Source organism: Lolium perenne, chromosome 2, assembly GCF_019359855.2.
Source record: "Lolium perenne isolate Kyuss_39 chromosome 2, Kyuss_2.0, whole genome shotgun sequence".
Taxonomy (NCBI): domain Eukaryota; kingdom Viridiplantae; phylum Streptophyta; class Magnoliopsida; order Poales; family Poaceae; genus Lolium; species Lolium perenne.
Genome location: NC_067245.2, coordinates 259134022 through 259150215, shown reverse-complemented (window position 1 = coordinate 259150215; position 16194 = coordinate 259134022). Strand labels below are relative to the sequence as shown.

General features: G+C 45.7%; 1 protein-coding gene across 1 annotated transcript; it reads left to right on the top strand.

Annotated features, from left to right (window-relative positions):
• The first annotated feature begins 13439 nt into the window (after positions 1–13439).
• LOC127335746 (bifunctional adenosine 5'-phosphosulfate phosphorylase/adenylylsulfatase HINT4) lies at positions 13440–15681 on the top strand. The gene is made up of 6 exons (XM_051362473.2): positions 13440–13695; positions 13791–13837; positions 14811–14887; positions 14998–15064; positions 15206–15283; positions 15396–15681. The coding sequence occupies exons 1-6, from the start codon at positions 13576–13578 to the stop codon at positions 15496–15498; spliced, it is 492 nt and encodes a 163-aa protein (XP_051218433.1). The 5' UTR covers positions 13440–13575; the 3' UTR covers positions 15499–15681.
• Positions 15682–16194: the final 513 nt, after the last annotated feature.

The following is a 16194-nucleotide window of genomic DNA, read 5'->3' as shown; positions in this document are numbered from 1 at the left end:
ACCTTCAGAGCCCGCTGGCCTTGAGCCAAGCTTGAGTGCAGGGCTGAGAAAAAGAAAGAAAAACAGTTGGAGAAAAGCAACCGGAAAAAGAACTTGGCAAAAAGAGGCAAGCAAGAAAACAAGAAACTTACCCGGAGGCAGTCGGCATCTGCTTGCGCCTGTAGCGACGCATGCCCACTTCCTTCTCCCCCAAGGGCTCAGTCCGGAAGCGCTTGGAGGGAGGGGCCTGACTGGAACCGGCATCAGATGCCGGCAGCTTGTTCTTTTGGCCCTGGGCCATGAGTTTGTCCACAAACTCGGAGCCGGCCTCGACGCGCAAGGGTGGCACGTGCTCGTGGACCTATGAGTTAAAAATGGCTAAGAAGCGATTCGCGAGAAAGCAACAATGAAAAAAGAAGAAGAAACCGGAAAAGAAAAATACCTCAAGCATGGTCAGATCATCCGAAGAACCGGTTGGCTCCGGCGGAGACCTACCAAGGCGCGAGGCTGGGATCTAGCCCATCTTCAGATCTTTCCAAAAAATGTAGGGATCTGGGTCGACGGAGTCAAGGGCGCGCTTCACGCAGATCCCACGCCGCTCTGCTTGAATGAGGGGGAAGCGGTCCTTGGCCTGAAACACGAAAAAAGAGGGTTAACAAGAGCAAAAGGTTACCGGCAAAACCGACCCTAATTGCGTAATCTCTTACTTCTTGGGTCGGAGGGTTAGTAGTGCTGAGGGGAAGGAGGCCCCATTCCCAGTCAAACGGCATGGCAGTTTGGCAGATCTGCTTAGCCTTGCGGACGACGTCCTTCTTGCTAAGGGGACGGCCTGTGATCTTGGTGGGATCGCCAGGACCGTACATCTCGCTCATCCTATGCATCCGGCGCTTGAGAGGAAGCACCCGGCGCGAAATAAAAGTGCGGATGATATCATCCGAGCAGATGTTGGTCTCCTTCTTCAAAGAGGCCATGAAGCGTACCACCCGGTTGGTTTCGATATGATCCGTCTTCGGGTTATAACTCCAGTTGGCTCTACTGGGAGGCCCCACTTTGAATGGCGGAAGATCAATGAGATTAGCGTGGCCGTTGTTCTTCACGTAGAAGAAAGTTCCTTGCCAGGCGCGACAGGACTCGAGGCCAGTAAACTTAAAGAAAGGACTCCCCTGGCGGGAGCCAACGATGCAGGACCCGCACTCCACAGGCGGCTTGGGCTTAGGAATTTCCTTGCCCTGAACGGAATTAATCCGCAGAGAAAAGAAGCGGGCAAACATCTCACGAGTGGGACGAATGCCGATGTAGGCCTCCATGAAGGTGGCATAGCAGGAAAGGTAAAAGATGGCATTGCCAGGAAGGTGATGAGGTTGGAGTTCATAGAAATCTAAGAACTCCCGGAAAAAAGGCGAGGCAGGAAGGCCGAAGCCACGCTCAAAATGAGCAAGGAAAACAACATGTTCACCGGGCTGGGGCTCTGGTTCAATTTCGTCACCGGGAAGCCGGCAGGTTACTCCTTCCGGAATCCTGCGGGACCGGTATAGCCAATCGATCTCGTATTCGGTAACATTGGAGCCCATCCAGGCTCCACGAGTGATGGGGGAAGGCTCTCCGCCGGATGCTTGGCTAGAGCTACTGGATTCTAGGTGGCTACCGGATGCTTGGCTAGAGCTACCGGATTCTAGATGGCCACCGGATTCTTGGCGGCTACCGGATCCCTGCTGGTTGCCGGAATCGGTATCCATCGGATCTGGAGCCGTAGATCCATCGGAAGGTTGTCTACGCCGGCTACCGGAGGAGGAAGAAGAAGAAGCAGAGGAAGATTCCTCGCCAGACATTGGTTTGGAGGCGAAAAAACAGAAATCCCACAGTTGAACCCCGTGCGAAGATCTACGAGTAAGAAGAAAATCAAAGAAAAAGAGGAAATAAGAACACTATCGACCCAAGATCTAGAAAACAAGCAAATGGCAAGCAAAGTAAGATTGGCACTAACCTCGAGCGGCGCAGTCGCTGGGGAAGACGTTCGCCGGTGAAGGAGCGGGCCTACTGTCGCCGACGAGCACCATCGACGGTGAAGCGGAGAAGGACGCGAAGAAGCAAGAATGCTGCGGGCGCGACGGAGGTGCTGCGGAAGATTTCCGCACGGCGAGGTCCGGCGAAAACGCGGCGTGAGTTCGCCGGGCGACAGAGCTCAAGCGAACGACGGCGGACAAAGAGCGGCGAAGGCGCAGAGGCGAGAAGTACTGTGCGCGAAGGTTGGGGAATGCAAGAAGAGGAAGAAGAAAGGGCGGTCCTCCTTATAAAGAAGAGAGAAGGTGGGCCGAAAACCGCCGGGCCGCGGCGGTTCGCCTCGCGGCCCGCGACGGTTCGCACCACGGGCCGCCACGTGGCGAGGAAGTACACGCGAAAAAATAAGAAGCCACACGGAGGCACACACGAGATCCGAAGTGGCTAGTGGGATCCGCAGTGGTGCATTTAATGAACGCGCGGGAGTCGAAGCGAAGTGACAACTGACACTGGCGCGCCAGTTAACAGTGCGCATGTCACTGACAGGTGCGGGGCCCGAAATATTCTCGACTTCGCCGAGGAAGAGTAAATGCGAATGATACCGGAGAAAAGAGATGCCGGGGGATGCCTTGCGAAGAGAGAAAAGACAAATAAGGGCAAAGATGCCAGATCCAAGTTCGAAGCCAGAAAGATTAAACCGGTATCCTAAAAAGATAACAACCTGGCATGGTCTGTAGGATAGAATCCACCAGACTATACCAGCTTCGGGGACTAATGTTGGGGGGATGACCCCCGGTATGCCAAAGGCATGCCAAACCGGATGGTTTGAGACATCGAGATACCGGTTTAATATTCTTACCGGAACACAAAGGTAAGAGTTTGGGCTGAGTGAAGCTAAGCCGGTATCCCCAAGGGGATATGCCGGAATCCGGTAAAGAAGATACCGGAGAGAAGGGCCTGTCAGCGGGACTGGTCAAAGATTCTCTTCAGAGCAAGAAGACAAGGATGAGCTAAGCAAAGCGGCTTTAATCAGAGCCCTGGCGCCAAAGAGAGAGATGACGCTGAAAGAAGCCGGAGGACGTCAGCGTCCCTGATTAAAGAAGACTCCGGCGTCATCTATGATTAAAGTAGCTTTGTAAAGTAGTTTGTCCAGTCAAAGATGCCATTAGGGTTCCTTGTCCTGTAAGCCACCCTCTCCCCTATATAAGGAGAGGGGGTACTGCCTCATACAGGCGCGTGTCCAAAAAGGAGATTAGACGATAGAACTTGTACCCAAAAACCTGTAATCGCGTTGAGATCAATGAAGCAAGCGATCTAGTAAAGAGTTCTTCCTCTTGTCTCTCTTCTTGCATACCGGGCTTTGGTTGTGTTCTTGAGGAAAGCATCCGAAAGTTCATCCCATCTAGTCGCAAACCCTCCCCCGAATCCTCTAGCGTCCATTCGGCCCCAATCTAAGCCATCCTATGGCATCTGTCTGTTCACCACGACGACATCAATACCATCATAGCAATAGTTAACTTCATAATCTACAAGAGATCATAATCATAGCCTACGCCAAGTACTAACACGGATGCACACACTGTCACCATTACACCGTGCAGGAGGAATAAAACTACTTTAATAACATCACTAGAGTAGCACATAGATAAATTGTGATACAAAACACATTGCAATCATAAAGAGATATAAATAAGCACTTCACTATGCCATTCATAACAGTGAATAAGTATTCTGTGAAATATAGCCTAAGAGACCCACACGGTGCACACACTGTCACCTTTACACACGTGGGACAAGGAGTCTCCGGAGATCACATAAGTAAAATCCACTTGACTAGCATAATGACATCTAGATTACAAGCATCATCATATGAATCTCAATCATGTAAGGCAGCTCATGAGATTATTGTATTGAAGTACATAGGAGAGAGATGAACCACATAGCTACCGGTACAGCCCCGAGCCTCGATGGAGAACTACTCCCTCCTCATGGGAGACAGCAGCGTTGATGGAGATGGCGGTGGTGTCGATGGAGGAGCCTTCCGGGGGCACTTCCCCGTCCCGGCGGTGTGCCGGAACAGAGACTCCAGTCCCCCAGATCTTGGCTTCGCGATGGCGGCGGCTCTAGAAGGTTTCTCGTACCGTGGCTTTTCCGTATCGAGGTTTTAGGTCGAGGGGCTTTATATAGGCGAAGAGGCGGCGTCAGAAGGTCGAAGGGGCGCCGACACTATAGGGCGGCGCGGCCAGGGCCTGGGCCGCGCCGGCCTATGGTCTGGGTGGCCTGTGGCCCCTCTCTGGCGGTTCTCGTGTGTTCTGGATGCTTCCGGGCAAAATAGGAACCTGGGCGTTGATTTCGTCCAATTCCGAGAATATTTCTTTACTAGGATTTCTGAAACCAAAAACAGCAGAACAAAGAATCGCACTTCGGCATCTTGTTAATAGGTTAGTTCCAGAAAATGCACGAATATGACATAAAGTGTGCATAAAACATGTAGATATCATCAATAATGTGGCATGGAACATAAGAAATTATCGATACGTCGGAGACGTATCAAGTGCTACCTTTAAATTTCCATCATTCGCCTTTGCAATATATAGCTCATGGGACAAAATAGCCTTAAAAACTATTGTGATATTGAATATGTACTTATGCACTTTATCTCTTATTAAGTTGCTTGTTGTGCGATAACCATGTTTTCTGGGGACGCCATCAACTCTTTGTTGAATATCATGTGAGTTGCTATGCATGTTCGTCTTGTCTGAAGTAAGGGCGGTTTTCACAATCAAATGGTTTGAGTATGCATACTGTTAGAGAAGAACATTGGGCCGCTAACTAAAGCCATGAATCATGGTGGAAGTTTCAGTTTGGACATAAAACCTCAATCTCTTATGAGAATATTAACTGTTGTTGAATGCTTAAGCATTAAAAGAGGAGTCCATTATCTGTTGTCTATGTTGTCCCGGTATGGGTGTCTAAGTTGAAGAATGATCAAAAGCGAGAAATCCAATGCGAACTTTCTCCTTAGACCCTTCTACAGGCGGCATAGAGGTACCCCTTTGTGACACTTGGTTGAAACATATGTCATGCAATGATAATCTGTGTTAATCCAAGCTAATTAGGACAAGGTGCGGGCACTACTAGTATACTATGCATGAGGCTTGCAACTTGTAAGATATAATTTACATGATACATATGCTTTATTACTACCGTTGACAAAATTGTTTCATGTTTTCAAAATAAAAGCTCTAGCACAAATATAGCAATCGATGCTTTCCTCTTTGAAGGACCTTTCTTTTACTTTTATGTTGAGTCAGTTCACCTATTTCTCTCCACCTCAAGAAGCAAACACTTGTGTGAACTGTGCATTGATTCCTACATACTTGCATATTGCACTTGTTATATTACTTTACATTGACAATATCCATGAGATATACATGTTATAAGTTGAAACCAACCGCTGAAACTTAATCTTCCCTTGTGTTGCTTCAATACCTTTACTTTGATTTATTGCTTTATGAGTTAACTCCTATGCAAGATTTATTGATGCTTGTCTTGAAAGTACTATTCATGAAAAGTCTTTGCTTTATGATTCATTTGTTTACTCATGTCATTACCATTGTTTTGATCGCTGCATTCATTACATATGCTTACAATAGTATGATCAAGTTTATGATGGCATGTCACTCCAGAAATTATCTTTGTTATCGTTTACCTGCTCGGGACGAGCAGGAACTAAGCTTGGGGATGCTGATACGTCTCCGACGTATCGATAATTTCTTATGTTCCATGCCACATTATTGATGATATCTACATGTTTTATGCACACTTTATGTCATATTTACGCATTTTCCGGAACTAACCTATTGACGAGATGCCGAAGGGCCGATTCTTTGTTTTCATTGTTTTTGGTTTCAGAAATCCTAGTAAGGAAATATTCTCGGAATTGGACGAAATCAACGCCCAGGTTCCTATTTTGCCCGGAAGCATCCAGAACACACGAGAACCGCCAGAGAGGGGGCACAGGGCCACCAAACCCTAGGCCGGCGCGGCCAAGGGGGGGCCTGCGCCCCCCTATAGTGTCGGCGCCCCTTCGACCTTCTGACGCCGCCTCTTCGCCTATATAAAGCCCATCGACCTAAAACCTCGGGACGGAAAAGCCACGGTACGAGAAACCTTCCAGAGCCGCCGCCATCGCGAAGCCAAGATCTGGGGGACAGGAGTCTCTGTTCCGGCACGCCGGCGGGACGGGGAAGTGCCCCCGGAAGGCTTCTCCATCGACACCACCGCCATCTTCATCAACGCTGCTGTCTCCCATGAGGAGGGAGTAGTTCTCCATCGAGGCTCGGGGCTGTACCTGTAGCTATGTGGTTCATCTCTCTCCTATGTACTTCAATACAATAATCTCATGAGCTACCTTACATGATTGAGATTCATATGATGATGCTTGTAATCTAGATGTCATTATGCTAGTCAAGTGGATTTTACTTATGTGATCTCCGGAGACTCCTTGTCCCACGTGTGTAAAGGTGACAGTGTGTGCACCGTGTGGGTCTCTTAGGCTATATTTCACAGAATACTTATTCACTGAGTTATGATTTGAGTTGGATGTCTCTATAAAATTGTGGTGTGTTAGTACCTCCTGTGAATGCTCAAAGTGACAGCGTGGGGTGTTCATTAGTACTTGGGAATGCATCTTTAAGGTTTGCCTACATGATGAATTAGTGTTCGTTATCTTGCCAGAGAGTAATTCAAAGTAGCATAGTGAAGTGCTTATTTATATCTCTTTATGATTGCAATGTGTTTTGTGTCACAATTTATCTATGTGCTACTCTAGTGATGTTATTAAAGTAGTTCTATTCCTCCTGCACGGTGTAATGGTGACAGTGTGTGCATCCGTGTTAGTACTTGGCGTAGGCTATGATTATGATCTCTTGTAGATTATGAAGTTAACTATTGCTATGATGGTATTGATGTGATCTATTCCTCCTACGTAGCGTGAAGGTGACAGTGTGCATGCTACGTTAGTACTTGGTTTAGTTGTGTTGATCTGTCATGCACTCTAAGGTTATTTAAATATGAACATTGAATTGTGGAGCTTGTTAACTCCGGCATTGAGGGTTCGTGTAATCCTACGCAATGGTGTTCATCATCCAACAAGAATGTAGAATATGCATTTATCTATTCTGTTATGTGATCAATGTTGAGAGTGTCCACTAGTGAAAGTATGATCCCTAGGCCTTGTTCCTAAATACTGCTATCGCTGCTTGTTTACTGTTTTACTGCGTTACTACTGCTTGTTTACTGTCCTGGGCAAAGCACTTTTCTGGTGCCGTTGCTACTTATTCATACCACCTGTATTTCACTATCTCTTCGCCGAACTAGTGCACCTATTAGGTGTGTTGGGGACACAAGAGACTTCTTGCTTTGTGGTTGCAGGGTTGCATGAGAGGGATATCTTTGACCTCTTCCTCCCTGAGTTCGATAAACCTTGGGTGATCCACTTAAGGGAAAACTTGCTGCTGTTCTACAAACCTCTGCTCTTGGAGGCCCAACACTGTCTACAGGAAAAGGAGGGGGCGTAGACATCAGTAAGCAAAAAAAAGACACATATGCAGTGACACATAGGCGAGATTGCTGAGGTGTCTGCTTAGTCATGGCAACACATTACAATTTAAGACATTATTATTGGATCATGCGATCATGACCAATTAAATTGGTTGCAATAGTCTGGAATTAAGGTCGTGGATTACTTCTGTATATGTTATGACCAACTGGTCTAGGAAAATTATGTCCTTCCTGATAGAGAAGGTCATAATGCTATAGGGATTGTACTCTCCCATATGGCTTCTGACCAACTGGCTGGAGATGGTCGTAGATATATGACCAACACTATCATGGTCCTTAAGATAAAGGTCATTAGTTAGCATATTTCTTGTAGTAAACCAATAAAATATGGCAAAACTGACAGATAGAATAAGCAAACACTACTTATTATAGACTGAAAGCGAAAGAGAAATTAGTATAGCCGAAAGGCCATATTTGCAATTGATTGTGTAAGTACCTTATTTCCTCTTGCCATAATATATGTATATATCTGTCCCGGTCCCAACAGAGTTTTCAATGGCTTATGCTTGAGAAAAAAAATCAAGAGGAAATTCAATCTATTTGGGAACACAATTTAGTGTGAAGCTAAAAACTGATCGCTATGACCATGTGCGAGCTAGTGAGGCACAAACACCCTGATGCTACTTTTGAACTGGCATGAAGTTTATGGTGTTACTGAGCAATTTTCCTCAACAAATAAATATGCACAATCATACCAGGAACTATAATCTTACAGCAAAAATAAGCTGGAAAGGAATCTGAAATGAAGAACTATCACATACAAAGTTTGTCAGTATAATTACCAAGCCTCGGGTACAATGAAGTAGGAATTCCTGATGCATTCTCCACTGAATCAACTTCCTATCTTGCCAAAGCCTTGACAGCGGACAACCGAGATCCACTTTTCACGCTCCAGCTGCTGCCCTCTGTTTTGCCTCCCTGTAGCTAACCTGACGTGGAGGAGATGAAACTCAATAACCATTAGGTGCAGCGCCGCACACGACAAGTGTTTAGACAGACATATTGGGAACAATCTGACGTACCACACAGACTCCATGGAAGAAGAGAAGCATAGCGAGCAGACGCTCCTAATTTTCAAGCGTTCTCCATGACGAACCAGGGCTGGCCTGCTCTTCCCTCCCGTGGCTGCCTCCTTCTCTATCCTGCGGCTCCATGGCACAGTGTAGAAATGATGGAGGCATGAAAGAAGATGCGGAGGAGTGAGATCAGCCACACTGGCGTTCTCCATGACGAACAAGGGCCGACCTGCTCTTCCGTCCTATCGTCGACTTGGCTCTTCCTCTCCGCTACAGCTCCACAGCACCGCCAAGAAGAGGCGGACGAGAGCCGACCCACCGCTTCTTCCTCCTGCCGCTAGCCTCTCTTCATCTCTGGCCAGCCGGTGGGTAGAGAAGAGGAGGAGGCAACAAACCGCTGTGACCGCCACCGTCCGCCAGCTGCTGCCGCCATTGTTGACCTCAATCCCACCACACGGCCACCTACCATGCCAGGATTTGCCACCGCCACCCGATTTGGTTTGGAGAACGTGGTGGCCTCATCCGGCCAACGTTCCAGATCGAGGCGGAGGTCGACGCTAGGTGCGGTGCAGGCTGGTGTGTGGCTGGCGGATCGAGGGCTGAGTAGGAGGAGGAGAAGGGATGTGATGATGAAGAAGATGAGGGTGCCGCTCCACCTGGGCCCTGTGCGCAGCAGTTCCTCGACGTGGAGGTTGGGAGACGCGGGAGTGGGAGCTTGCGGCGAGCGTGGTGGAGATTGGCTAGGGTTTGGGGATTGGGGAGACGAACCATTGAGAGGTAGGGGAGAGAAATGGCGCCGGGGATTGGGGGAGGAATGGATGCCAAGATTGGGTGGGCGGCCTACCCCTACGCCCGCAGCCACACGCGACCCATCCAAAACCCACCCCACAAACTGACTAGTGGACCAGCCGAGCCTAGGTCCCACACGCAGTCGTGGGCGGGTAGAAACTGGCCGTTCCATGGCTTGATCTAGGGAGGGCAACAAATGGGACCCACGCACGCGCCCACACCTTGCGACGACCGGACATGCTACTGGCTGAAATTAACGGATGAGATCCACCACGTGATAGCTGCTGGAAAGATCCGACGATCCAGAATCTGGAATCGCTGTGAGACCCCCATGGGGTGGCATCTATTATACCTTTAGATATCGAGATGTTCTTTTAGCTCCCGAGCTCTAGTGCTCTCTCTATTTAAAAAAATAAAAATACTTTACAAGTTATAAAAAGTTATGAAAATAATTCCGAAGATTGTCATTGATACACCTCACAAACGGTGCAAAATCTCAATCCGAAATTCTTTCTATTTTGAGCTAGATAAAAATGACAAAATCTGATATGTTTTGAAGATTTGAAAAATGGCTACTCCAATCTAGAATTTTGTTATTTTTTTGTAGCTCGAAATATTAAGTATTTGAAATTGATTTTCCGCACATTTGTCGGATACATCATTGGCTATGTCTGGATTTTTTCCAGAACTTTTTAAAACTTAAAAATATGATTTTTAATTTTTTTAAAGCGAGATCCCTGGTGTCTATGTGCACAAAATCTCAGTCCTAAATTTATATGGTACGGAGTATTATTGATTGTCAAAAAAAACTTACGGGATAATTATTGTCGATTGCCTGACCATGCATAACGTGACTGTGCGGCTTCGTTGCTCCATATTAGTTTCATCATCCGGCGACGACCTGTCGACCGTGGTAACTTGATACGTAACCACCGGAGACGGGACGGAACACGAAACGTAATGGTAGACATGCTCTGGTCGACAGGATAGACATCGGACCTGTCACAAAAATGGGACAAGCGTGACAGGAAACGTTCCGACCCCGGCCGGGGTTGCATCGATTTCTCCCGTGCAGTTGAGCCAACACTGACCGGACCAGTCCGAGGAGGTGACCACTCCACGCGCTAGCAGCTGAAGCTTCCGTCGAGTCGATCGAGAGCTCGGCATGGCGAACTCCCCGCGCGCGTCGGAGGACCTTTTACGGATGAGAACCAACCTGTGGTTGGATGGTTAGGAGGGCAGTGGCACCCCCAGCCCACCAGAGTTCAAATTCCAGATTTGATATTTTGGTGTCTCATAAAGGTGGAATATTCTTCAGTGGGAGGCGACGTTCCCGTCGACAGCGAGGCGCCTGTGGTGACTTCGTCAATCTCAAGACCCGCCGAATCAGTTCTTCAACGCAGTCTCTTGGAGGTGCTCATAGGGGTAGGGTGTGCGTGTGTGCGTTCATAGGGGTGAGTGTGTGCGCGTATGTATGAGCGTCTTTGATTGTACTGTGTTTCGCAAAAAAAAAAAAAAGAGGACCTTTTACGGATGAGTTTCTTTGCGTGTCGAGTGCTCAGTTTGACGCTTCACGCATGGAATTCTCGAAATGTGATGTTCCTCTGCATGGACGATTCTCTTTTTCACATCTTCATGATTGGACTAAAACTATTGTTAACCTAAAACCATGACACTTACTATAAATTGAAGGGAGGAGTAGATTTGTTGTTTTTCAAACCTTTTCGAGATTTCTGTTGAGACGTTTGCTCCAGTACTCTAAACTCATAGCAAACATAAACACATAACGACGGAGACCGCTTGACACCTCTTCATCACTTATACTAAACGGTTATATGTACCCATGTACAAAATGTATATGACCCAACTAAATTGTACAAATATGTTGCATACATATGAATACGACTATGTATGTGCGCCATCTCATCCACGGTGAATCTTCTGCGAACGTGGCCGGCGGGCGGGAGGACGAAAAGGTGGTGAAGGCCGGCCACGAGGCACTATGAGGCGGCGCTGGCCGACAGAGCCTCTGCAATGCCTCATAGGTTCGTGCCGGTAGGGTTGGTGGTGGCGTGCTTGCTAGATGACATCACGACGGTGCGATGAACGGCTAGACAATCCGAAGTAATTTGGCTGAACCGTTCGACGCGTTGGAAAGGAGACTAACCTGACAGTCTTGTAGTGCCCGTGTCGGACTGTCTTATCGCGGCGATCGCAACGTTGGCTGGCGGTGGCCGCGATCGCGGTGGTGACGGTGATCGGTGCTGGCACGTACGTGAAATGAATCGGGGGTTTACCCTGTGTGTAACAGAGGTTGAAGAGTACGATGTATCTATACGTGGACATACCAGGTTTTGGAGTTAGATTTGAACATGGGCTTGATCAGTGTGGGTTTGGTTTGGTTGAGTTTAAGGGAGGGAGCTGCACTGGAACAAGCCTCCCTAGCCTCTCCATCAACACAGAAGGGGAAAAATCACAGGCGTCAGCCAACAAATACTTCACTATATCGGGGAGTGTTTACAAACGCCGTGGGTTATCTTATAATCTGATGAACCATAGCCGGCGGCTTACAAGATGTATATATAGGCGGTGGCAACGATCCATACGGACGACGAGCCTCGCTCCGCTCGTCAGAAGTTAGCCTCCCTTTAGTATATGAATTTGGATCACAATATAATAAATATGACGCCACTAGTAGGCTGAAAATAGAAGCCATGTGTAACTATTAGCAGACGGCTGCACCCAGTAGCCATAATCTCCCCTGGTCCTCTAGAAGTAGATCCATTGCTAAATCCAGTGCGTAGTTCGACGAATAACCTGCAAAAAAATTGTTCCCTTCTACTTATTAAAAATGAAATCTTTTGAGCATATGCAAATGTACCAACAGATAGTAGATAGACCAATTCGTTTCCTACCTTTATCTTTCTTTTCTTCCCAGTCTAATAATATTAGTAAGAGGTGCAATATTATAAGTGAAGTATACCATAGGCCAAACAATTGAGCAAAAGGACATGAAAGAAATATGTGTTGTCAGTTTCTAAAAAATCATAGAAGCTACATTTTTAACACCCATTCCAATTACGTTTAGTCAGATTATCTTTAGTGGGCAACACTTTACTATTGAGGAACCACATGAAAATTTTAATCTTGAGTGGAATTTTCAATTTCTACATATATTTATTCGGGAACTTAGCATGACTATTCATTAAGCCAAGATACATAGATTTATCAGTAAGTTTCCATACGAACTTATCCTAGTTATTATTTGTGTGTACTGACATCAAACGTTGGCATAGATGAATCCACTGATTCCATTTATGCTCATTAAAAGCCCTTCTAAAATTAACATTGAGAGGCGTTTGTACCAACACAGTAGGAACCAAAACATTTTTCAGCTACAAATGTTTGAGATAAAACAATAGGATGATGTTTGTTTTACGGGATTGTGTAGCTCCGCCTAGTATTTGCCTGCAAAATTATCACGCCTACTGGTTTTGTATATATAGACTTACTGTGCTTCCTCGGTTCCATGAAAAAATGTCTTAGATTTATCTAGATGTATTTTACTTCAGAGAAAGTTAAACGATTTTTTAATAAGGCGGGAGAGTACTTTCTTTTAGCGTCGGATTGTTATCCTAATAGTCTATTTTCATTAAGTTCCTATAAATCTGATGGAAATGAAAAATCATTCAACCATTCATGTCAAACAACTGATAGAAAAAGTTCCTACGGATTCTGATTTCCAAAATTCTATTAAAAATCATTTCGATCGAATAAACACTAGGATTGAACATAGTTCAAGAAACTTATGTGTTTAGAAAAGTAATAGTATGAAGCACATTACCAGAGGAAGCTACAAGTCACGCCGGAGTTCTATAAAAGAGAGCTCTATTTACTTGTTTTATTCTGAAATTGCATTTTTAGCGAAAAATCTCTAATATACTGTAAAGTAGTCGGGCTTTGGGCTTTGTCAGCTCAACAAAATATCGCCTATTCCAAAGAGGCCAGCCCAGTCCAGCTTCTGCTACTGGGCCCAGTTGCGTGCGCCGCCGCGCCGTGGAATCACGCGTCAAAGCCTCCGACGACTTACTTCCACGACGGCGGCCAGCATCCCCGACCACGGCCGCCGCGTCCTCCCACCTACCACCGACGGGCGGAAGGGGGAGCCATGAGGAACCCGTTCTGCTTCCGCGGCCCCGCGGCGAAGAGGGCGCCGATGGCTGACTGGTGCGTGTTCTGCGACATCGCCGGCCGCGCCCCCGGCTCCACCACCGCTCTCCTCTACTCCGTTCCGTACACCTTCCCCTGGCCGTCTCCGATCTAAACGCTAACAACTCTTTGGATTTTCTTACTAACCGTGCGAACTTTTGTTTCTGTCCACAGGATGACAAGGTCGTCGCGTTCCAGGACATCAACCCGTCTGCGTTCAGGTACTTGCGTGTCTTTGCTGCGTGTTTCTTGCAGTGCCATGTCACTGCCCTTGGCCTAATGGTGTTAGCATACATCGTTGGATGCAGTAGTGCTTCTTTTCATTTCGTCGAGCATCGCCAGAATTGTTGTTTAGACTAATTTAGGTCTTTTCGGCTAGTGCGAGATGGAAAGCTTGTAACCGGAGCTCCTTGCTCTCTATGCTATACTGTGTGGAGTAATGTTTCTTGCAGATACTGGCTGTGTTGTTTTCTTTGAAACTCCGACAACTTTTTAGTAGCATATTGTTCTGATTGCGTTAAGCCTGTAACTTAGCTGGTCTTTATAAAATGTTACTGCTATTGATGTGATAGTAAATATATATTTCAGTGTTTGCTGCACACTGTCAGAGTGATGTATAAAATATTGGTGGGGCTATTAGCAACACGACTGATTGGGGAACCTAGGAGATGGTGTGGATTGTGGAGTACCTTGCGCAAGTCACTGTTGATCAAAACTGAAATTTATGTGATGGACTAACTCAAACGCCACCTGTTGTTAGTAAGTTGTTGTCAGTTTATGCCTTAGGGTTTACATCATGTTACTGTAATTTTCAACAGATTAGTAACATAACAAGTATATTGTATTTATTTTTACAATTTCTGTTCTTTGATCGTATTTGGTAGAGAACATAGATACATAGTTCAAAGTTAGAGATAGTATTTAATACTTATGTTCTGGTCAGTAGCATCCATCAAACGTGGCAACGCCCTTGACATTTACTCAATACAAGGAATTACAGGAAATGTTCAGCTCTTTCTGCTGCCTGCCTCTTTTATAAGCCATTGACATGGCACAGTGATTATTCTCTTGATTTCAGTCTTAGCATCAATATGATTTCAGTTCATCCATTGACTACATCAAGAACCATCGTTTATTATCAGTTTTTTACTTGAAGATCTGTATTAACGTTGTCTTGTTGTGCAACGTTTGCAGGCACTATCTTGTCATACCCATCGAGCACATACCAACTGTAAATGATCTTCGAATAACGAATGAAGATCACCAGTTAGGTGGATGCTCATAGCTTGTTTCTTCATGGATCCCTGTTTTTCCTGATCTACATTCTCACTTGAGGCAACCATGATTGCTCAGTAAACTATAACAGCTATTCCTTTTTCAGTTAGTCACATGGTGAAGGTAGGAAAGGATTTACTCGATCGAGATGCTCCCAGATCTGAGGAACATAGGTATTACTAAATGAAACATATTTGTTCTGTCACATTGTAGATCAGCACGAAAGCCTTTTCATATGCTGTTAAATTATTATCAGAATACTCATAAAGCATTTTTCTTGTCTGATCTCTTGTAAACTTGGGCATGTTTTGTAGGTTTGGTTTTCATCAACCGCCATTTAATAGTGTTGACCACCTTCATCTTCACTGCCTTGCACTGCCATTTATGCCCAGGTAATGAAGTTGCAGAACTCTCTGCCTTTGTTATTTTCTAGATGTGGCGTCTACATTACAAAAGCTCTTTTGAGTCTCCATCTCAAATTATTTGTACTCTTAATCTTTGTAGCTGGAAGCAAGTAAAATATACACCGTTGGGTCCCCTGGGGGGTTTTATTGATGCTGAGAAGCTATTGGAAAGAATTAAACCACAAGCAGAAGTTCACAGTTAATACAATATTTACTGGTTATTCCTTCGTATTAACGCTCGCCTTCTTTTCTGCTTCCATTATCATTTGTATGTAATTTGTATCACAATCACTATTTTTTGATTGCTGAAAGTTCAAAAGTCTTGTCTAAAATGGTATACATAATTAACCTGAACAGCGATTGAAGTTTGAACAATTCTTTGGTTCTTTGGTTATGAACCGGAAAGTTGGATAGGGGTAGCACCATAACTGGCATGGAGTTAAGTAGTCCTAAGTCCTAACATTAACATGTTCAGACTGAACTGCAGTTCTCATTCACATAGTACGTGTGTGTTGCTGTGGTAAACAATAACATGGGGCATTCAAATAAGAACTCTTTTTGTAAACGATGATCACTAACTCAGGAGCACGACATATGTTATTACAGCACTGACATTTACTTGTTAACGTGACATGAGCACGATGAAGTAACCCTGGGACTGCTGCACTGAGTTTACCATTAGCTTGCTATGTAGCAGTAGTTTTACTTTGCCAGATTAATTGAGATTGGTGTTGTTAAATTAAGCATGTTCAGGTCGAAACTAAACAAACAAGTTCCATGGACATGTCGCTTGTGTATATTGTCTCCCCTCTACTTTCTGCAACGGTCTAGTTGCGCATAATCCTAACACATTGCATGTTCACGTTGTGGTAACAGTTGTTGTCTTATTGTGAAGGTGT